This window comes from Paramormyrops kingsleyae, chromosome 1 (assembly GCF_048594095.1).
Source record: "Paramormyrops kingsleyae isolate MSU_618 chromosome 1, PKINGS_0.4, whole genome shotgun sequence".
Classification (NCBI taxonomy): Eukaryota; Metazoa; Chordata; class Actinopteri; order Osteoglossiformes; family Mormyridae; genus Paramormyrops; species Paramormyrops kingsleyae.
In genome coordinates this window covers 11,637,330-11,657,500 of record NC_132797.1, presented here as the reverse complement: position 1 = coordinate 11,657,500, position 20,171 = coordinate 11,637,330, and the positions used below count along the sequence as shown (strand labels likewise).

The following is a 20,171-nucleotide window of genomic DNA, read 5'->3' as shown; positions in this document are numbered from 1 at the left end:
CTGAGACTGCATCAATGTTACGAGATAAAATGTGCGCAATGCCTCAGATTCCTCTGGAGTTTCGGAAACATTGTAGGGGAATTTTAGAAATTGAGGGGATAAGAACTTTATTTAGACCCCCCCTGCAGACACAGAAATGTGCTGGCTTCTGTGCCAAGGCGTCACGGCTGAGCACCACAAAGAGACTTGCTGACCATGTCGACTTATGACTCACTTGGCCTACTTTTACCCCCCCCCCCCCCTCACTCCCAGGCCCTTCCTGTCATCCTGAAGAAGTTGGGCCCAGCTGGTTCTGTAGGTCCGTCTCTGCCGTGGACCACTGTCGGGGAGGTGCTGGTTCACATGGTGGATGCAGTGGTCAGTCACGTTGATCAGGAGCACCTCCTTGTCATGTGGGAGTGTCTGCAGGTGAGTGCATGTGATGTCATTTCCAAAATAGGGCCGACCTGTTAATTGGTCCAGTGATAGTGATTTATTTATTTTTTTGGTTAGTGGTGAGGTGCGGTTAGGGTACATTTATTTTATAGTAGCTCTATGCAGATGCTTTTAATGACATTCATGACATCAGCAGCCCCGACGTCCTCCAAATCTTGGATGGTGCCTTGGGAACCTACTTGTTGACATGCTGCTTCATAGGGCTCCTTGGAGGAGGTGATGAGGCAGGCGGAGAGGAGCGAGGACAAAGGGGAGGTGTCCCAGCATGTGGAGAGGCTGTTGAATATCTACCAGCTCCTGATGGAGCACCAACAGGGGGCTAAGATAACCAGACCGGAGTCTGTCTGTGAGGTGCGTCTTCACCTATGGCTTCTATGCTGGTTGGACTGGTCGGTTTATTGGTTTTTATGATTGAAATGCGACAGTTGTAACAATTATATATATATCTGCAAAATGTTTTGGGGAATTCATGTTCTTAAACAGGTTTTTTAACTTGTTAAATTTCTTTGTGTATTATTTGGTAACATGGTGGTTAAGTGGGCGGCACTCACACCTTCAGGGTTGCGGGTTTGAATCCTGCCGCCACTCTGCATGTGTGGATCTTGCATGTTCTCATGACAAGTGGGTTTCCTCCAGGTACTTCAGTGCGGAGGTGGAGATTTCAGGTCCTGAGAATACGAATCCAGACCAAGATTGTGTTTCAACCAACCAGTTAAGTATAAAAAGTCAGAGAGTACTCAACTGGTTGGTTGAAACAAAATCTTGGTCTGGATTCATACTCTCAGGACCTAAAATCTCCCACCTCTGCTTCAGTGTTCTCCTGCAGTTAAGCTGATCAGAGTCTCAGTGTATAAGTGTGTATATGCCCTGTGTGGACTGGTATCCAGTATGGTGTGTACCCTAACCTTGTGCTCTGGACCCCCCACAACCCTGACTGGGATAAGTTTGTGGAAGATGCATGGATAAATATCATTCTTCACATTTATGTAATTTTTTATTTTTTTTGCGAAGCAGCCATTGAAACTGATGGAGTTTAGGTTCAATTTGCAAAGGTAGTAGGTAGAGCAATGGGTGGAGTTCGGGCTGGGTGATATCATCGATATTATATCGCACATGCGTAATAATCACCGGAGCTTCTATACTATGGTTTGGTATACTTCAGGGCCATATGCACTGTAGCGGGGCACACCACATAATACTGTTCTGGTATACTATAGTTTGGTATACTTCAGGGCCATATGCACTGTAGCGGGGCACACCACATAATACTGTTCTGGTATACTATAGTTTGGTATACTTCAGGGCCATATGCACTGTAGCAGGGCACACCACATAATTCTGGTTTAGTATACCTTAGGGCGATATGCACTGTAGTGGGGCACACCACATAATACTGTTCTGGTATACTATAGTTTGGTATACTTCAGGGCCATATGCACTGTAGCAGGGCACACCACATAATTCTGGTTTGGTATACCTTAGGGCGATATGCACTGTAGTGGGGCACACCACATAATACTGTTCTGGTATACTATAGTTTGGTATACTTCAGGGCCATATGCACTGTAGCGGGGTATACCACATAATACTTTTCTGGTATACTATGGAATTGTGGCCAGCCAATTGTTTCACCTGCAATCTGTGCAATATATCAATATGAAATTGCCCAGCCCTAGGTGGAGTGCCATTGTTTTTGATGATGGATGGTTGCGTTCCTTTACCTGCCTCACGCTTGCAGGCATCTTCTGTTCCTTGACCTCCCCCACCCCCAACCGACCCTCTCTGTGTGACCTTTAACCTCCAGACCCTGCTTCGGCTGGTTCCGCTCCCCTGGCTCTCCTACACCTGCCGTCAGTTGTTGCTGGAGGTGATGTCGACACTCATGCAGAGCGAGAACGTTTCCCTGCCTGCCCCAGTAATCCAGGAAACTGTGAAAAAGGTGTGTTTTTGATTCTCTGTATGTTTCAGTGATGGGTTTTTCGTCACTATGATTGTGTGTCCCTCTCTACCTGTCACCCTGGAGAGGTCCCTGATCAGTGCATAGCCAGTTCTGGGCTCGCTCGCTCGCTCATTCGCTCACTCTTGTTTTTGAACTGCCATCAGGTTCTCAGAAGTGGGCTGGACCAGGACCTCATCCTGCCCTTCGCCAAGGGAATGTTCAACATGAAACAGTTTGAACAGGTACATGCTGATGGATTCACCGGCCTTGCCAGATTTTATGATTCTTTATTCTTCTGGTGCACAAATACCATACGATAATGCTGAGAATTTTTCAGAAGCAACATCAGAAGCCAAACTGTTAGGAGGCATCACCGCCTGCTTGACTGACTCTTTCCTCGGTTGGTGTAGCTCTTCCTCCCCAGCATGCTGCTGTACCTGGAGCAGATGTTCAAGGACGATGACCCAATTACACGTCAGCTGGCGCTGGAGCTTCTAACCTGCCTGATCCTGGAGAAGGCGGAGCCTCCTGCTGATGGCTCCATGGCCTTTGAGAAGTACCCCTTGGTCTTCACCGGGCAGCATCTCGGGTTAGTTTGGCTCAGCCTGCTGTTGATTCCCCCACCCCCCCACGGTTACTGGGGGCTTCTGCGCTGATATGCTGTGGATACCTTGGATACTTCAGCTTTTAAGTATTTCATTAAAACTTGTATGGACTTTTTTCTTGTTTTGTTTTTGTAGGCTGAGTGGCACTAAAGACAAGAGGCTGCCCTGTCGTGGTAAAAACAGCATCCCAGTCCCTCAGTATATCCTTTCTCTGGTTGACCTGCCAGAAGACCAGGCGCTCTCTGACCTCTCCCACCTCTGGGCGGCCCTGCTGGTCCTGCCTCATGTCAGGTGAGCAGCGCCCTTGGATCAGTTGCCTTTCGTACTTGCATCTTCCATCCTGCTGGTGCTGTCTGGTGTCATGTCAGGTCTTCGCTGTGTTTCAGGCCGCTGGATACGGGGACGGTCATCCCAGTCTTGACTAAACTCGTCAATCGATTACTGCACCTTGTGGAGAATGGGGCCTTGGGGAATGGTTAGTATCCACGTTGTTCAAGAAAAATGCAGTACTCTTCGAAGTCTGACCTTTTTGACATTGTTTACTTTGAGGTCCTCAGTACAGTTTGTTCTCACACTGCTCTGCATTGGCTCCGATCTTTCCCAGGAGGTCTGTTTGTTGCCAGGCAGGCCCTTAGTTCTTTACTTAGCCTGAAGGAGTCTGCGGAAGTTCTGTCCCCGATTCCAGCTGAACGCATTCGGAGTGTGATCCAGTAAGTGGAACACTATTCACATGGCATTACCTCATGCTTTGTTTTGCATTTCATATCTGTCAGAGAAAGGTACAGAACCTGAATGTTTTCCTCCTGTCACTTGCTGCAGGAAGTTTCCCACCAAGCTCTCTGCCCTTCTTCTGGCTGACCTCTACTACACCAGACTGTCCCTTGATGGCTGCTCTGCCCACCTGTCCCAGGATTCTTTGCTGGAACTGTACCAGACGTTGCACTCAAACTTGTCATCTAATGTCTCAAAGGTCCCCGATAGTACAAACCTCGCTCTAATGGCCGTTCGCATTGCGAAACCAGAACCTGAATGTGATTCTTCTCCCGCAGATTCGGCTTCTTACACTGAGAGTTTTCTCCCATTTTGTGGCCGAGCTTCCAAAGAGGACCGAGGTAAAGAACAGTCCACTGTTTCTATTTATTCAGACGTCTCAAACTTCTGAGACACCTTCTGAGAAAACGGTTATACTGGCATCACCATCAATGTCTGAGAGTTTTTATGGGTTATTGGATCCCTGGGAGATTAACCTAAAATGTGCCGTGCTTCCAGGCTGAGGAAGCTCTGGAGACGCAGACTGTGTTTGCAGTGTGTCTCCTGGCAGAGCTCGTCCCAGCCACGGTGCAGGACTACCGAGAGAAGCTGCTGCACTTGCGCAAGCTGCGCCATGACCTGGTGCAGCCCACACTGCCCCTGGGAACCTTCCAAGAGGTACTGAATCCTCCTCCAGCTGCAGCAGGTCTATTAGGCTATGGGAATCCTCCTATTTTCACATCCCTGGCAGAGGGTATACAGAGTCATCTGCTGCTTTGGTGATAAAGAATAGACCCCATGCTGTCACTCTCATAACAGTGTGTGCCCTTCTCTGCAGTGGATCCGAACTCTCATAGTCTGCATCCTTTTAGATGTCTCCCCACAAGAGCAGTTATCTATAATAGTTGAGTCATCTGTTCTGTGATCTTTCCCAGGTGCCTCTGCGGTATCTTATTGGGATGCTGTTCATAAACTTCAGCCACCTCTGGGATCCAGTGATTGAACTGCTAGTGTGAGTACCCCAGCACCCTCCCCAGCATTAGCCTTGACTCTGAAGTCATTTATGTACCTCTCCACCACTTGCTCAGCATGGTCTGAAGTGTCTCTCTCAATGACAGATCTTACGCCAAAGACATGGAGAACAAGAGTTTCTGGAAAGTTTTCTATGAGCATTTAGAGATGGTGGCCCTTTTAGCTGGTGAGCACTCGAGTGTAACTAACTTTCGATGGAGTTTTTGTGGTCTATATTTATTAACAGTGCAGTGTTAGAGATCCCAAAGCTAGTGTTTTTGTTTCTCAGAGAAAGAGCTCCAAGAAGATGATGAAGATGATGGTGATGGCGGCAGAGAGCCTGCCGGCGGAGAAACGGGGGCAGACTTGCGTCCTGCCGAGGCCGTGGTTCAAAGCGGGGACGTGGGCGTTCTGTTCCTCAGGCAGCTGGGCCAGACCGCAGCCTTAGATGAGCGCACAGACTTCACAAACTTCCGCTTCCTGCTCTGGAAAGCCATGGCCCGCTTCCCTGAGCGGGTGGAGCCGCGTAGCCGCGAGCTGAGTCCTCTGCTGCTCCGATTTATCAGGTGGTTCCCCACTGCATCTTCACTGCGCTCTCCCTGTTGCCCATGGCTGTGACTCTGCCTAGTCCGGCAGTGGACAGTTCAGTCCTTGGTTTTAGTTGGAGAAGCTCGATTCAGACCTAAAGAATCTTACTGTACTCTACCACAGTTCTAGGAGCTATTAGCTGAAGCCTGGTGATTAGCCTGAAACTGAGGCGCATATCTTTGTACCTTCTGGTGTCTAACAGCCAGGAATATTACCGAGCCGACCAATTGGTGGCTCCCACTCAGGACCTGAAGAGGAGAACCGGCTCCGTCCCGCAGCCCGAGGAGCCAGGCGCTGAGGCTGAAATGAAAGAGGGAGACGACGAGCGAGATCCTGAGGAAGAGACCAAGCAGACTGAGAAGAGGGTCCCAAGAAGAGCAGCAGCCAAGTAAGATTTCCTTTCTGTGACTCTTAGCGTCAGGGTGAGTAATACTGCTGGGCTGCTGCTTTCATTCTCCTGTCTGCTGGCATTAATCTGTCTTTCTGTGGCTGTCAGCCCTGAGGTTTCACCACAAAAGCATAAGGCTCCCCCCCGGAGCCTGACCACCAGCCCACCTCATCCTTGTCCTCCCCCAAGAAGGCCCCAGTGCCAAGAACAGCATTAACAGGCATCGTCTCTGTTGGTACAAAGTACAGCATGTTCATCTAACGCTAAGATCAGTCATTATGTACAAATAGTCAACAAGCACCAGTATCTGCAGGGTCCCCAGTGTCCTCACAGTGGTACCTATAGCTGCTCTCAGAACGTCCTGGGACTCTGTGTCCTGTTTTACTCATGATGGAAAGGATAGGGTGTGATTCACGGGGTAAATCAGTCCGGTTTGACATCAGTCTCATTTTGTCCTGGATTCTTCCCTAAACAGTATAACGCCATCCTTCTCAATATAGGATCTCGTACAACAAACTGTTTTTAGCTAATGGTTTTATTTCATACAAGTTTCTATGCTTCCTACTGAAGCATGGTTAGATATCTGTAGTGCAAAAGTCCTCTTTGAATCTTCTCCCCCCAAAGAAAACTTATTTCAATGGTTCTTCATTTGATAGAAAAATTAGGGTCTAGCTTCTTCATGGATGCACTCCAGTGCAGTCGTTAGGCGATTGAGATTCCTTGGACTTTGTCTGGATTGTGATGAAAGGGACACCTTGTATTTTATTGCCATCCACAAACATAAATACTCAATAGCAAATTACCTGATTTGTTATCATGGATGATTTTAATTTGCACACAGTTACTGCCAGAGAACTTCTTGCTATTTTGGAAATGTTTCATCTGACACGACATGTGAAGGAGCCTCTTTGTACTTTTGGGAATTCACTGTCCTTTATCAGTAAGGCTCTTGGTGTTCCTAATATTAATGTCTATCTGGCCACTTCTGTGTTTTCTTTGACATTTCGCTTTGTCCAAGTATCCAAAGCAGGCTACTGTTCAAAAAGTACATAATAGAAATTACTAAACGATTAAATACCTGTCTGAAATTTGCTCTTCATGGGCCTGGTTAAGTCATGTTCAGTTAACTGAGAAACTTTTTAAACATGAATGTCTGTCTAGACGACTTTGTCTGGCTTCTGACATCACAAAAGTGATACTGCTCTCAGGAAATTGATAAATGACACTTCCCTGAATACTGATGCAGGTTAAATAACAGTCCTGGTGCTGTTTGGACCTTAATGCAGCTTTTGATACTGTCGACAATAAAATACTCCTCGACAGGTTGGAAAACTGGAGTATCAGAGGTGGCCCTTGGGTGTTTCAGGACTTGCTTACAAGGCCGGAGATATTTTGTCACCGTTGGCAATTTATGATAATTTCTTTTGCTCAATTTTTACATGCTTCTGCTAGGCCTAATTCGGCAAGACTAAGCTTCCTTAAACAAAGACAAAACTTTATATAAATAGGGAAGGCTTAGATTTAGTTTGTACCTTATATTTACATAATTTAGCAGACACTGTTATCTAAAACACCCCATATCTTAGCGGAAGTAGTGTCAGACAGTCCCTGAAGAAACTGGAGATTAACAGCCTTGCTCAACGTCCCAGTGGTAACATCACTCTGCCAACCCTGGGATTTGAACCAACAACCATCCGATCAGACACAGCAGCCTAACCCGCTAAGCCACACACTGCCACCATCTTAATTCTAAGGTTCAGAAGATAACAGCTCAGGTCGTAAATGTTTGAGTAATTCTGCAATTTTTACTTTGTCTTCCAATTAAAGCATTGATCTTTTCATTTGGCCATACATACGTTATTATTACTTAATTATTATTTTGACTTTATTGTTGTTTTCTGTATTTGTAACTTTTTTCAAGATGCCGACTGTATTGTTCTCAGAGGCAGGCTAGTTGCATAACTAGTCGACAGTGAACGCATTTGGAAGTCCCGCACCATCAATCAATCAGTTTTATGTTGTATAGCACATTTTCAGAACATTACATGGTCTCAAAGCGCTTTACATTACCCCCGCCCAAAGCCCCCAGTGAGTAAGCCAGAGGCGACAGTGGCAAGGAAAAACTCCCTAGAAGGAAGAAAGCTTGGGAGGAGTCTGACTCAAAAGGTGGGGTCCATCCTCCAGGGGCCGACAGTAGTAGTCAAATGGAAAGGATGACAAAATCCTAATTCACACTGTCCAAACTTTAAGGTTGGAGTCTCAATGCAGGGGTCAGGCAGGTGCTGGTGCTGCAGGATGGCAGGATTTGTAGTGTTACAGCAAAAGGGAAGAAAGGAGGGGTTTCACAGGGACAAGGACGGGCAGGATGGAGGGGTGTCACTGGTAGTGGAGGGGTCACAGGCAGCAGGACAGGCAGAATATCTTCCCCTAGGAGGGATAGGGGAAATAATTAGCCAAATTAGGGGAGACGAGTACCGAAGTACCAAAAAAGTACCTCCTACTGCTTTTGTACTTTTGGTCCTGGTCCAGAAGTCACTGGAAAAGGTAAAATACTGAAAGTACTGTACGAAAAGTATGGTACCGGGTGCAGTGAAGAAGTGCCCTTAGATCCTTGCTCAACTTCAGTTCTACAGTAATAAAATGGCTTCTTGTCATTTTATGGCCTGCAGTTAAAACCGGCTCCTCGGGTTCTTTAGCTGCCCCCAGTATTTTTTCCCCTTGTTTTATCCCCTCTGTCTTTCACATAAAGTACATCAAATTGCTTCTTATATGGAAATATGCTCCACAAATAAGCTTGCTTTGCCTTGTGCTTGCAGGCAACTTATTGCACATCTGAAAGTGTTCGCCAGATTCACCAACCCGCGCTCATTATACCTGGAGCCCAGCCTGAATAAGCTCTACATGCAGGTAAGTTCACCTGCGTTCTCTGTCCCACTTCACTTCTCCCCGATAGCTGCTACATTCATGTCTCACTGGGTTTGTTTTTCTTTATCCTGCCAAATTTTTAGCTGCTTTGCCATCAGGACCAGAACATCCAGAAGATGGCCCTGGAATGTGTTCTCACCTACAAGGATCCCCACATTATGCCCTACAAGTAAGTTGGAAGGTTCTGGACACATCAAGTTGTGCACAAACTCTTTTTTAAATATGAGTTTACAGCAGTTCTTCTCAACCTTTTTTTATTATTTTTTTTTTTAAATCCAAGGACCCTCGGTTTGAGCCCCTCCTACACAGGCTATGATATTGTTTCTGTTGTATGCGTTCTGCAATGGTGACAAAAATTGCCAGTGTTTATATTAATATACATATTTTACATATATAACATTTTAATTTGGGTACATTGCCAATGTCATTTCTTTGAAATATCAGTCAAACAAGGTTTCACTCCACTGTTCCACCAACACACTTTTTTATGATAATACTCTCAAAACAGAAGGTGAATGTTTATCAACAAAAAAACATCTAATCTAAAACCTATTTGGCAAATCAATCAGCTTCCCTGTGAGAAGGCGATAACTGAATGGTTTTATTTTAGCTCTGAGTTCTGTGGAACATCACCAACGAAGCTCTCACTATTTACAATCAGGAAGAAGTACTATAGGTTTCTATTAATTTTTTTTAATATAGAAGTCCTAATTTTAACACACAAAGTATATCGGTATAAATGGTATTGTATCACCCTATATAGTGTTCTGAAGAAAATATTGATATACCACAAAAATGCAAAAGATACTTCCCAGTTCTAACTTTAGCAATGTCCTTTTACTGTGCCACCAAAAACATTGTGTTCTCGCCCCCTCACCTCCCAGTTGAGAACCCCTGGTTTACTTTTTCATAACGATGGACAGGAATCACCAAAACATTTGTTTATTGTTTGATGCTTATATGTTTCATTGGGATGTTCACAGTCTGGCCTGTTTTTGAGAACAGGTCTTCTACCTGAAAAGAAAAAAAAAAAAGAGAAACAAGTTTCTAGAGGGGCTCTCTGTTCTCTTTGACCTTCTCCAGTTTCCACTGCCTCCCGCAAAGAAATTTAGAACCTGAAAATTTTCCAAATGCTTGGGAGCACAGGGTCTGGTCTCCGATTACTGACAATGTAGCTCTGTTCATTTGTCATTCACCTACAAACAAAGGCAAAGGTGAATGCCTGTTCTGTTTGGGTTATTAAATGGAAATTGGAATACCACACAGCAAATGGTCTATAGCTTTTCACAGTGAAATGAGTTACTAACAAATGTATGTTAACTTTGGTTGCCCTGTCAAATGTGATGATCTGTAATGTGTGTCAGAAGGACAGCAGGCTGACATAATAATGTGTCTATTTCAGGATGAATATAAATATCCATGACAGTAGTTTAATGTTTCAATGTCTCCGCAGGGAGAACCTTGAGAACCTTTTAGATGACAAACGGTTCAAGGAGGAGATAACGCATTTCAATGTGTCCGAGGATGGGGCTGTGGTGGACGCCTCTCACAGGCCGCGTCTTATTCCGGTTCTGTTGAGGTGAGTGCTCCCTGTCGATCCCTTTGAAAGAAATCCTGATGGCGTCTATGCTGTGTTTTATTATTATAATTTTTTTTGCCATGACATCATTTCTGCAGGATCCTCTACGGACGAATGCGCAGTAAGACGGGCAGCAGGTCGCAGGGCAAGGCCTGTGCCACCGCTCGCTCTTCTATCGTGCTGCGCTTCCTGGCCGGCTGCTTGCCGGAGGAGATGGGCATGTTTATCGACTTGTTGCTGGAGCCCGTGATTCACTATAGCCAAGGTATGGTGACTGACTGCCGAACCCAACAGCAAAGGGCCACCTGGTTTTTTCTGGTTGCCCCTAAAGCCAACGTGAAGCTCTTATAATGTCTTCCGAAATACACTTTCTGCCCCCTCTCATTTTTGTATCCTGTACTTTTCGTTCTTTTTGACCGCAGTATTGCATTGAGATGCCTCCATGATAAATAATGAAGCAGTCAACGTTGCTGTATGACATCCCTGTATGTATGACATGCTGTATTCCCTGAAGTTCCCTGAGTGTTGCTTTCTCCAGGGTCTTGCCTGGCTGCGGTGCAGTGCGCCTCCGACAGCACCGAGGCCTCCGCCGTCCTGCCCCTCGGCCGGCAGCACGGCCTGCTCAACATGGTGGACGTGCTGATCCACAAGCTGGGTCACCTCGTCTCGCAGCACCTGCCCAAAGTGCTGCAGATTCTGCTGTGCCTCGCTGCCTCGGTGTCTACCCTCTTGGAGCAGAGAGACCAGGCACGTGCAAGAAGGAATGACCTATCAGGCGTATACATAGCGAGGATCAGGATTTTTAACTGTACTGCTTTTCCTGCTGCTCGTACAGCTCAAGGCGGGATGCATAAACCCGCTGAAGAACCTGAGGCGTCTAGGTGTCCTGCGCGTTCAGGACTACTTCGCTAGATTCGAGACCTACAGCTTCAGTGCAGAAGAGATAGATGCCATCTTTGAGGCAGTGGTGTGGCCTCAGGTTTGTCGGCTAAATCAGCCCATGTGACTATCTTCAGCAAATGGCTCTGCTGTGTCTGACATCTGACACCCCCCCCCCCCCCCCAGATATGTCGGCTGCCCTTTGAGAGTACCTACACACCAACCCCGCTACTGAAGCTCATACACGTGTGGGCCAAGAATGAGAGGTGAGTGCCGGTGTCTGCTGAATTGCACGATGGGGTATGTCTGATGCTGGAACGAACGTCTTTCTTCTGCTCTTGATTGTCGTGTTTCTTAGGTACTTCCCCTTGCTGATGAAGCAGAGGCCCGGTCGCCCCGAGAGCGACGTCCTACTGAACGTCTTCGCCCTGCTCTCTGCCAAGAATGTGTCACCGGCCACTATTGCCATGGTGATGGACATAGCGGAAAGCCTGGTGACCACTCCTGACTTTGTCGCCCAGGAGACAGAGTTTCCATTGATTGTAAATGGCTGCGTGTTCCCCCAGCCCAGTGAAGGGTCTAACATTGATGCAGGTAATAACTATGACGTCCACTTCCTGACCTTGGTCTTAAGGTGCCTGTTTCCCCCACACTTGAATTTTGGCCTATGCATGAATCAGTAATATACAGATTTTATTTTTTGGAGAAACAGAGCAAAATAACAAAAATGTCTTCCACAACAGCATGATAATTATCTTAACGCCCCTTCTCCCCCAGACTCCTTGACCCTGGGTTCGAAGCTTCTGCTCCCCCATGTTTCCATGCTGTTGCAGTATCTCAGCAGCGTTGTCAGTAACTCTGAGCGCTTGAAAAAGAAGAAATTCAGGGTGCAAGTCAGCAAAGAGCTCAATATCCTCTCTAAGTAAGTGTCATTCTCAGTATTCCTGTAGTCGCTAAATCCTTCTCTTGCTCTGAAGTTATTGCATTCTATAATATTCTAGCCAAAGACTAATGACTGAACCTATTTAACTCTATTCCTGGGTAGTATAATGAATCCCGTTGCCCCCATAGACTGGCAGTGTACAGGTCCAGGATCAGTAGGTGTTGTGTGATTCCAAAAATTCATGTTGTTTTTCTTTGTTCCAGGACCAGTAGGTTTGTGAGAGACAAAGAGCAGAGCTCCATGCTCATTAATCTCTTGCTACCACACCTGTACAAACCCGGGACCCCCCAGGTACCCTTTTACGATGACCCTCCTATGTCCTCCTATATCATGCGATTTTGAGTTTTCCCACATTACCTGCTCGTCTTGATTCCCCCCTGCAGGAGACTCAGATGGATATCCTGGAGACAGTCCAGAACCTGCTGAGGCAATGTGCAGACCCATGTGTCTTCCTGAAGCCCCTGAGTCGGCTCTTCTCCATCATGCATCAGAAGCTTCCCCGCCAGGCCCTCTGCTCTGTCTTCCAGGTGAGCAGAGCCTCCAGGCTTCAGTCAGTTGGCTGTCCTGAAGGTCCAGTATCTTCTCTACCAGCTCCATCCCCAAAATCCTATAGCCCCGATGCTATTGTGCCCCAGCTTTTGAGGTGGGGGGTGGGGGCGGGTCTGAGTAGCAGTGCCTGACCTGTGCTTTTTGTTTCCATAGACGGTGTCAGACCTAAACAGTGAGCTGAAGTACATCACGGACATGGCCACACAGGTATCCCCTCTCTCCGTCCACCATCCATGCTCTCGTCTCTGTTAGAACATCTGTCATGCGACCGCTTGTGGTCCTCCTCCAGCTTAATGCCTTCGACAGCCGCCACTTGGACGAGATCCACTTCGACGTGCGTTTGACAGCCTTCCAGGCCGCAACGAGGCACATCCAGCAGATGCAGACCCTGGACCTCAACTACCTGCAGGCCCTTATGCACAACTGCTTCTACTCCTTTGAGGTCAGTCTTGCCTGCAGCTTACTCAGATTTTGCCCCGACTTTTGAGTGAAGATGTCGGCCTTTCTCAGATGGGGGACACGGAATGATCAACGACCTGCTTTAGAGACCGTGGTTTATCTCAGATCTAGATGGAATCCATTATGAAATGATGCTTCATTTGCACAAGTACATTGGAATTCTGCATTTTTATGTATCCAACCTTGCACTCCTTTGAGAGACTCGTATACAATTGAGAGTGAAGCTTGGTGTCCCTGGAGCATTCTGTGAGGGGGTCCAACAGACATGGCACTATTCTGCAGAGGACGGGATTCGAACCAGTGACCTTCCTGTCAGAGGCACAGCGGCCGAACCTGCTGAGCCACACATGGCATTGAGTTCAGGGTTAGAAGGACTGGTCTCAGATATGTTGGTTGGTAGCAACAATAACCTCGCTATTGGATCACATTGGAGTTGCACTGAGCCTCGGACCCCTGCCTGTCTCATGCCACAGATTGGGGACATGTCCCTGGCGGACAGCGCTACCGTCTGCCTGACAGCGGTCATCAAACGGCTATCCGAGATAGAGCACAGCGAGGAGGTATTCAAAGAGGCGGTGCGACACACGCTGCTGGAGGCCGTGCGGCGAGGTCTCCGGAGCAGAACCGAGGTGGGGCCCACACCCATATGTTCCTCACACCATTTCTGTTCAAGAGCAGCCACTTTTCTTATGAATTGGTGTCCGCCTGCCTTCAGACCGTCCAGCAGGATTACACCACGGTCCTGTCTTCCCTGATTCGCTGTTTTCCCAACTGCCCGGAGTTCCGAGACCTGGTGCAACTCACCAACTACACCGACCCGGAATCCGACTTCTTCGAGCACATGAAGCACATCCAGGTAGGAGGTCTGGAAATCTCCTGAGGTGGCGATTTCAGCCCCATTGCTCGCTCAGCCTTCGGAAATCCTTGCTTTATACTGGCAAGTTCGCAAATTTTCCTGTCCTTCTTGATTATTCCCTCAGATCCACAGGAGAGGGCGTGCGCTCAGGAAGTTTGCAAAGCAGCTGACGGAAGGGACCGTGGTGATGTCATCCCGGTCCCTACAGAACTACATCATGCCCTATGCAACGACAGCTCTCTTCAGTGAAAAGATGCTCAAGGTAGCATCTGCTCTATGTGTTCTGGAGGGAAGATGTGTGCATCTTTGCGTCTGTCTATTAACTGTGTCCATGTATCCACAGTACGAGAACGTGACCTCAGCATCTATAGAGGTTCTTGGAGCTGTGTGTAGATGTCTCACCTGGTCCAAGTACTTGTATTACCTCAAGCACTTCATCCACGTTCTGCAGACTGGACAAGCGGAACAGAAACTGGCTGTCAGGCAAGTGTCCTCCAGCGTGAGTTAGGATTTTGCACATGGAGTGCATTTTCCACTGACTGATTTCTCTTTTCCCTACAGTCTGCTGGTGATTGTTTTAGACGCTTTCCACTTTGACCACCAAACAATGAGCAAAGAGATAGAAGCAGCAAAAAGCAAAGAGGCTGATGGTAAGTGAGAACGGGCATTAGCCATAACGCTGTTGTACCTTCAGGGGCCGGTATGCGTCATATGTGTCGCGTTTCTTTCTGTGAATCTGGCCTCAAGCAACGCCACACGTCTGGTGCCATTAACCAGTTACGCTCTCATCCTGCTGGTGTCGGTGGCTTGGATGCAGAAGGTGAGGAGGATGAAGAGCTGGCCATGGACACAGGCGAAAGTGACATTGAGGAGGCTGTGGAGGCAGATGTCCCGGAGACGGTCGCCATGGAGACGGAAACCGCCAAGACGGATTGTGGGAGCACAAAACTGACATCAAAGCCCCCAACCTCGGCAATGACAGCACAGCCTGTGAAGACCGTACCCACTGGGCTTCCCCAGAGCAGGGAGGAGCTGGAGGTTCTGATCACCTCCATCCACCACACTGTCACTGAGAAGATCATGCCCAAGCTGCACAAGTGCCTGACAGCCAGAGTGAGTTTGGCGCACGCTGATGTTACTGGCACTAATGTGTTTAGGTGGTCTAATAGAACACTGTTTCCCAAACCAGTCCTCAGGGCACACTGGACAGATGCACATTTTTGTTTTATTCCAGTTCCCAGAACACCTGACCCAAGCAGTCAGGAGCTCTAAATACCTTACAGGTGTACTGGGAACTGGGATAAAACAGAGATGTGCATCTGTCCAGTGTGCCCAGAGGACTGGTTTGAGAGTCATTTCTATAGAATGAGCAGCGTCGGACCGTCAATCGTTTCGATGAGCTGAGAGAGAACCTTACTCTCCAGTTCTGATTCAGAGGTGAACCTGACATTTGCATATATTACCACATCTTGTAGTGATGGCGTCCTCATGCGGTTGTTCTTTCAGCTGAAAGAGGACGAGGAGCACAAGCTGGCAAAGTCTAATGAGGTGGATGAGGAGGTGGCGGTGAGGGTCCCCATCGCTTTCGCCATGGTGCGCCTCCTGCAGACCCTTCCACAGGAGGTCATGGAGGCCAACCTTCCTGGGTCAGTGTGTGTGGGGGCGGGGGTCCACTTTTGTATTCTGATTTTGACCTTTTCTTCCGAAGACCTGCTTGTATTAACTATGTCCTGATATGGACAGCATTCTTCTGAAAGTGTGCGTGCTGCTGAAGCACCGGTTCCAGGAGATCCGAGACGTGGCCCGGAACACTCTGATCAAGATCATGGAGACCCTGGGCTCTCGTTACCTGCAGTACTTGCTGAAGGAGATGCAGAGCATTCTGGTCAAGGGGTATCAGGTGACTGTTTTTGTCTTATACCAAGCTTAGCTTGGAAGAAAAAAATCCTGTCAGAGAATGGAATGTGAAATTTGTTCTTGTCCTTGCAGGTCCATGTTCTGACTTTCACTGTGTATAAGCTATTGTCCTGCCTGAGTCCGACCATGAAGAGTGGAGATCTGGACCCCTGTTTGGGCCTGCTGTTGGAGGTACGCACTAATTCACCTATATATGTACTTAGAACGACTACATTTCCTTTATTTTGGTCACTGGCATTTTGCCTGTTCTTTGGTTGAATTTTAGCATTTTGTGGTCTTTCTTCCCAATGGTCGTCTCTCAATGCTTGGGCAGATCTTCAACAATGAGCTTTTTGGGTCTGTTGCTGAAGAGAAGGAGGTGAAAGGAATAGTGTCTAAGCTGATGGAGGCACGTAGTAGCAAGAGTATGGAGTCCTATGAGCTGCTGGGCCAGTATACTGGGAAGGAGTGTGTCACCCGGATCATCCTGCCTCTTAAAGAGGTAGGCGGAGCCACGCTTATTACTGTTCTGATGTGAATGGAAGCCGAGGAAGGAGGCCGACCTTTCAGACCGTCATTGTCTAACCCTATCTTCCAACCCTGCCTCAGAACCATCACCTTATTTTTCCTCTTTTCCCGTTTCTGAAGATCCTGGAAAACACAAGCAGTCTAAAGGTGTCCCGTCGGGTCCACACTGTGCTGCAGCGTTTGGTGGATGGGCTGCTGCTTAACCAGGGCATGACACCCCAGTCCATCCTGCTCCTGAGTCACGGGCTGGTCAGCGAGAGCCTGCCTCTCCTCACGCAGAAGACCAGGTATGCTCCTCTCACGTGTGCACCCACGAACACACCCCACACAAGGGGACCATCCATTCATTTTTATAGGGGAAAAAACCCCAATCCCAGCTTACTAACCTTAACCCCTACACAGCCCTAACCTAAACCTTAAGTAACCAAAATGCAGTCAGAGATTTTTATAAAATTTTGGTTATCCTTGTGGGAGGTGCAAAGGTAGAAATCAGATTTTTATCACATTGTGGGGACTTTGGATCTTCACTATGTAATATATACACCCCCCCCACACACACACACACACGCACACTGCCCTCATATCTGTGTAGTTGTGCCAATGTAAACAATCCCATATTTCTATGGATTAGCAGTTGGGAGTCTTGTGGATCCTGAGATGAGTTTCCTTACTGTTATGTGTTGCAGGGGTAAGGTGTCAGCTCTACCCCCTCGAGACCCCAGGCTCCCCCCTCCCAGCTGCCTGCTTCTGCCCCCCACCCCCAAGAGGGGTGGCCAGAAGGCTCTAATCAGCAGTAAAACAAACATGCACATCCTGGTCGACACGGGACTGAAGGTGGGCATCTTATTGGAGCCGTATGTTTTATGATGTTTTATATCTGTTTGATCTCAGCATCCTTGTGGTGTTTATGCACTTGGTGTGTTACCTATTCTTCAGTAACTGTACCCTGTGCCCCCCCCCCCCCCCACCACCACCTTCAGCTACTCCACCTGAGTCTAAAGAAGTCAAAGGTCAACTCATCTGAAATGACCACCTTGGAAATGCTGGACCCGTTTGTTCCCCTGCTGCTGGATTGCTTGAACTCCATGCATGTCAAGGTAAGGACCTGCCTCAGTGCTGCCCTCAGCTGGTGGGTTGGTGCCTAGGATGCACTGGCTCCTGACGCCACTCAGCTGCTTGACCGAGCTCATTTGCGTGCTACTGCAAGAGCTGGAACTGCTCTGCACTGCGCGTGTGTGAATGTAACACAATGTGACACTGTGCTAATGCCGCGTGTTTGTGTGAGCAGGTGATAACAGAAGCCCTGCAGGCCTTCACATGGGTCCTGAAGTTCCCTCTGCCGTCACTGGCGGAGAGCTCAGACCAGCTGACCAAGACGCTCTTCGTCCTGCTGAAGGACTATGCCAAGGCTGGTGCAGCCCGTGGGGAGAACTTCAATCTGGTTGTCAACTGCTTTAAGGTGATTCAAAGGCCACCAGGCCCTGCTTCTACATACATGCCATGGACATTTGTTTGTCTTCAGTTCTATACAGTTCTATCATCGCTGCGCATGAACTTCAAAGAAATTTAGACAGATACATTTAGCTTGTAGTTTCATGCTTTTGGGTACTTTACTTGAGAAGCTAACTGTTTCACCTGTTTCCTGTTTGTTCTTTATCGTTGTGTCCTTGTTTCTGGGAGTCATTCTCTTTTTTTCCCCTTCTCTGTCCCTGCCAGACCATTTCTATCCTCGTGAAGTGCGCAAAAAAACAACCGGTTTCTCAGAAGCAATTGCAGGTATTGCTGGGCTATGCTGAGGAGGACATCTATGACCGATCTCGTCAAGCCACTGCCTTTGGCCTACTGAAGGTAACCCCCAATACAAGAGTGTCGCTCACCTGTCCATGCCTTCCGTGGCTCAACATATGAATTTATGTTCCTGTTAGAACACAAGAAATTTACAAAGAGGAGGCCATTCGGCCCATCGAGCTCGCTTGGAGAGAACTCAATTAATAGCTCAGAGTTGTTAAAATATTATCTAGCCCTGATTTAAAGGAGCCCAAGGTTTTAGCTTGCACTACACTAACAGGAAGAGTATTCCATACTCTCTCTACACGCTGTGTAAAGAAGTGCTTTCTCAAATCCAATTTAAAATGTTCTCCCTCTAATTTCCACGTATGGTCATGGGTTCTTGTACTTGAACTAATATTGAAGTAACTATTTGGTTGAACAGCATCCAGACCTGTGAGAATCTTATATACCTGGATCATGCGCCCCCCCCCCCCCCCCCCTAGTCTCCTTTGGTCGAGGCTGAACAGGTTCAGCTCAGCTAACCTCTCCTGCTTCCTGTTAACTGTTCTCTGCTGCAGGCTATCCTCTCGAGGAAGCTGGTGGTCCCTGAGATGGAGGACGTGTTGAAGAAAGTGGCCAAACTGTCCATCACTGGTGCGAATGGACAAGTCAGGTTGCAGTGTAGACAGGTGTGGACGCCTCTTGGGTGGGTTGACTTGACTGTGATGGTGATGCTGAGTATGAGTGGGATTAAAATGGTTTTCCTGCTCCAGATTTACATGAAGTACCTCCTGGATTATCCCCTGGGGAAGAAGCTGAAGCCACACTTGGACTTTGTAGTGGCACAACTGACGTAAGGCAGAACGATGGGTGCACCATACGTTGTACTTTGATAAGGTCTCTGTGATTATTGAAGAGCACTCTTGTGGTCTTGTGACTAACTTCACCTACTCGTTTCCTTCAGCTATGCGTATGACACAGGGAGAGAGTCTACGCTGGAAATGTTGGCCTACATAATCCAGACCTTCCCCCTGGTATTCTTGTATTTCATTTACTTAACATGTTTAGCGGCCACATCCAAAATCACGAGTGCTTCTAAGGTAGCTTCCTCAATCCTCCTCATCGTTGTTTCTGCTAGGACCTGCTACATGAACATTGCGGCCTGTTCTTTGTGCCTCTGGCGTTGTCCGTGGTCAATGACGACTCCCCAGGCTGTAAGAAGATGGCAGCACTGGCGATAAAATCCCTGCTGGGAAAGATCGACCTGGATCATCAGAACAACATGTATGCTCTTGTCAACACCTGGCTCTCCAGTGACAAGGTGAGCAGTTTTGGTCATCTCCTACCATGGATATTTTTATCTGACCAGCATCGATCTAGAAATGGGAGCAGGAGGTAAAGAAAATGGTGGCCTACCCTTGACCCCTACAATAACCATTGTCTCTTCTGCTTTTAGGTCTCCCATCAGCGACTAGGTGCACAGGTCTGTGGACTCTTTGTTGAGGTGGAGGGGATGCAGTTTGCTCATCGCCTCAGCGCCCTGCTTCCGCTCATCGAGAGAGAGATCAACCCCGACAACTATGAAGACGTGGGTTCCCCATAAGCATGCTAAGATAAAGACATAGATGGACGAAATGGCCACCAGGAGTGACTCGGTCCTCCTGAGGTGTTCAGATCCATTCTATTTTTTATGCAGCACCCCTGCTACTACAAACTGATCTGATACCCTACAAATTAATCCAATTGATAAGACAAGATTAAAACGTTGTATGTCCATTGATCGATTGTAGCAAAGCTTATACATCATAAATCAGTGCGTAAACGTGGTGTCCTGGGTGCAGGCTTGTTAGACATGTTGCAGGTTAGAGTAGTAGCCGTATCCATATGTGCACATGGGTGAAAAGGTTGTCTGTATCCATCAGATCGACGAAGAAGCAGACGAGAAGGCTGCTGACAGAATGCTCTTTAGCTTCCTGGTGCTTCTGACGAAGCTCATCAAGGACTGCAACTTCCTTCAACTGCAGGAACCGAGTGAAACCCTCGCTAACGTGTGGAGTAAGACCAGGGGCAC

The 20,171-nt window shown here is 47.7% G+C and overlaps 1 protein-coding gene across 2 annotated transcripts in view; it reads left to right on the top strand.

Annotated features, from left to right (window-relative positions):
* Window positions 1-20,171, top strand: part of utp20 (UTP20 small subunit processome component) — a 28,943-nt gene that overhangs the window by 4,373 nt on the left and 4,399 nt on the right. Inside the window, exons 8-56 of one of the 2 annotated variants that reach the window (XM_023816862.2) lie at window positions 253-408; window positions 637-786; window positions 2,240-2,374; window positions 2,539-2,616; window positions 2,785-2,963; window positions 3,115-3,270; window positions 3,366-3,454; window positions 3,584-3,689; window positions 3,799-3,949; window positions 4,029-4,091; window positions 4,249-4,407; window positions 4,665-4,741; window positions 4,848-4,927; window positions 5,030-5,306; window positions 5,531-5,716; window positions 8,533-8,623; window positions 8,725-8,810; window positions 10,095-10,220; window positions 10,319-10,485; window positions 10,759-10,967; window positions 11,056-11,199; window positions 11,286-11,365; window positions 11,458-11,693; window positions 11,877-12,021; window positions 12,246-12,333; window positions 12,426-12,569; window positions 12,745-12,798; window positions 12,881-13,033; window positions 13,524-13,679; window positions 13,766-13,906; window positions 14,031-14,168; window positions 14,250-14,389; window positions 14,468-14,556; window positions 14,727-15,019; window positions 15,413-15,552; window positions 15,650-15,806; window positions 15,896-15,994; window positions 16,137-16,304; window positions 16,451-16,617; window positions 17,017-17,164; window positions 17,311-17,427; window positions 17,619-17,789; window positions 18,047-18,178; window positions 18,679-18,789; window positions 18,874-18,953; window positions 19,065-19,134; window positions 19,239-19,421; window positions 19,557-19,688; window positions 20,023-20,155. In XM_023816862.2, coding sequence (XP_023672630.2) covers window positions 253-408; window positions 637-786; window positions 2,240-2,374; window positions 2,539-2,616; window positions 2,785-2,963; window positions 3,115-3,270; window positions 3,366-3,454; window positions 3,584-3,689; window positions 3,799-3,949; window positions 4,029-4,091; window positions 4,249-4,407; window positions 4,665-4,741; window positions 4,848-4,927; window positions 5,030-5,306; window positions 5,531-5,716; window positions 8,533-8,623; window positions 8,725-8,810; window positions 10,095-10,220; window positions 10,319-10,485; window positions 10,759-10,967; window positions 11,056-11,199; window positions 11,286-11,365; window positions 11,458-11,693; window positions 11,877-12,021; window positions 12,246-12,333; window positions 12,426-12,569; window positions 12,745-12,798; window positions 12,881-13,033; window positions 13,524-13,679; window positions 13,766-13,906; window positions 14,031-14,168; window positions 14,250-14,389; window positions 14,468-14,556; window positions 14,727-15,019; window positions 15,413-15,552; window positions 15,650-15,806; window positions 15,896-15,994; window positions 16,137-16,304; window positions 16,451-16,617; window positions 17,017-17,164; window positions 17,311-17,427; window positions 17,619-17,789; window positions 18,047-18,178; window positions 18,679-18,789; window positions 18,874-18,953; window positions 19,065-19,134; window positions 19,239-19,421; window positions 19,557-19,688; window positions 20,023-20,155 — 6,730 coding nt within the window. Of the gene's footprint in view, window positions 1-252; window positions 409-636; window positions 787-2,239; window positions 2,375-2,538; window positions 2,617-2,784; window positions 2,964-3,114; window positions 3,271-3,365; window positions 3,455-3,583; window positions 3,690-3,798; window positions 3,950-4,028; window positions 4,092-4,248; window positions 4,408-4,664; window positions 4,742-4,847; window positions 4,928-5,029; window positions 5,307-5,530; window positions 5,717-8,532; window positions 8,624-8,724; window positions 8,811-10,094; window positions 10,221-10,318; window positions 10,486-10,758; window positions 10,968-11,055; window positions 11,200-11,285; window positions 11,366-11,457; window positions 11,694-11,876; window positions 12,022-12,245; window positions 12,334-12,425; window positions 12,570-12,744; window positions 12,799-12,880; window positions 13,034-13,523; window positions 13,680-13,765; window positions 13,907-14,030; window positions 14,169-14,249; window positions 14,390-14,467; window positions 14,557-14,723; window positions 15,020-15,412; window positions 15,553-15,649; window positions 15,807-15,895; window positions 15,995-16,136; window positions 16,305-16,450; window positions 16,618-17,016; window positions 17,165-17,310; window positions 17,428-17,618; window positions 17,790-18,046; window positions 18,179-18,678; window positions 18,790-18,873; window positions 18,954-19,064; window positions 19,135-19,238; window positions 19,422-19,556; window positions 19,689-20,022; window positions 20,156-20,171 lie in introns of both variants that reach the window. The other variant, XM_023816861.2, reaches the window with a different exon arrangement.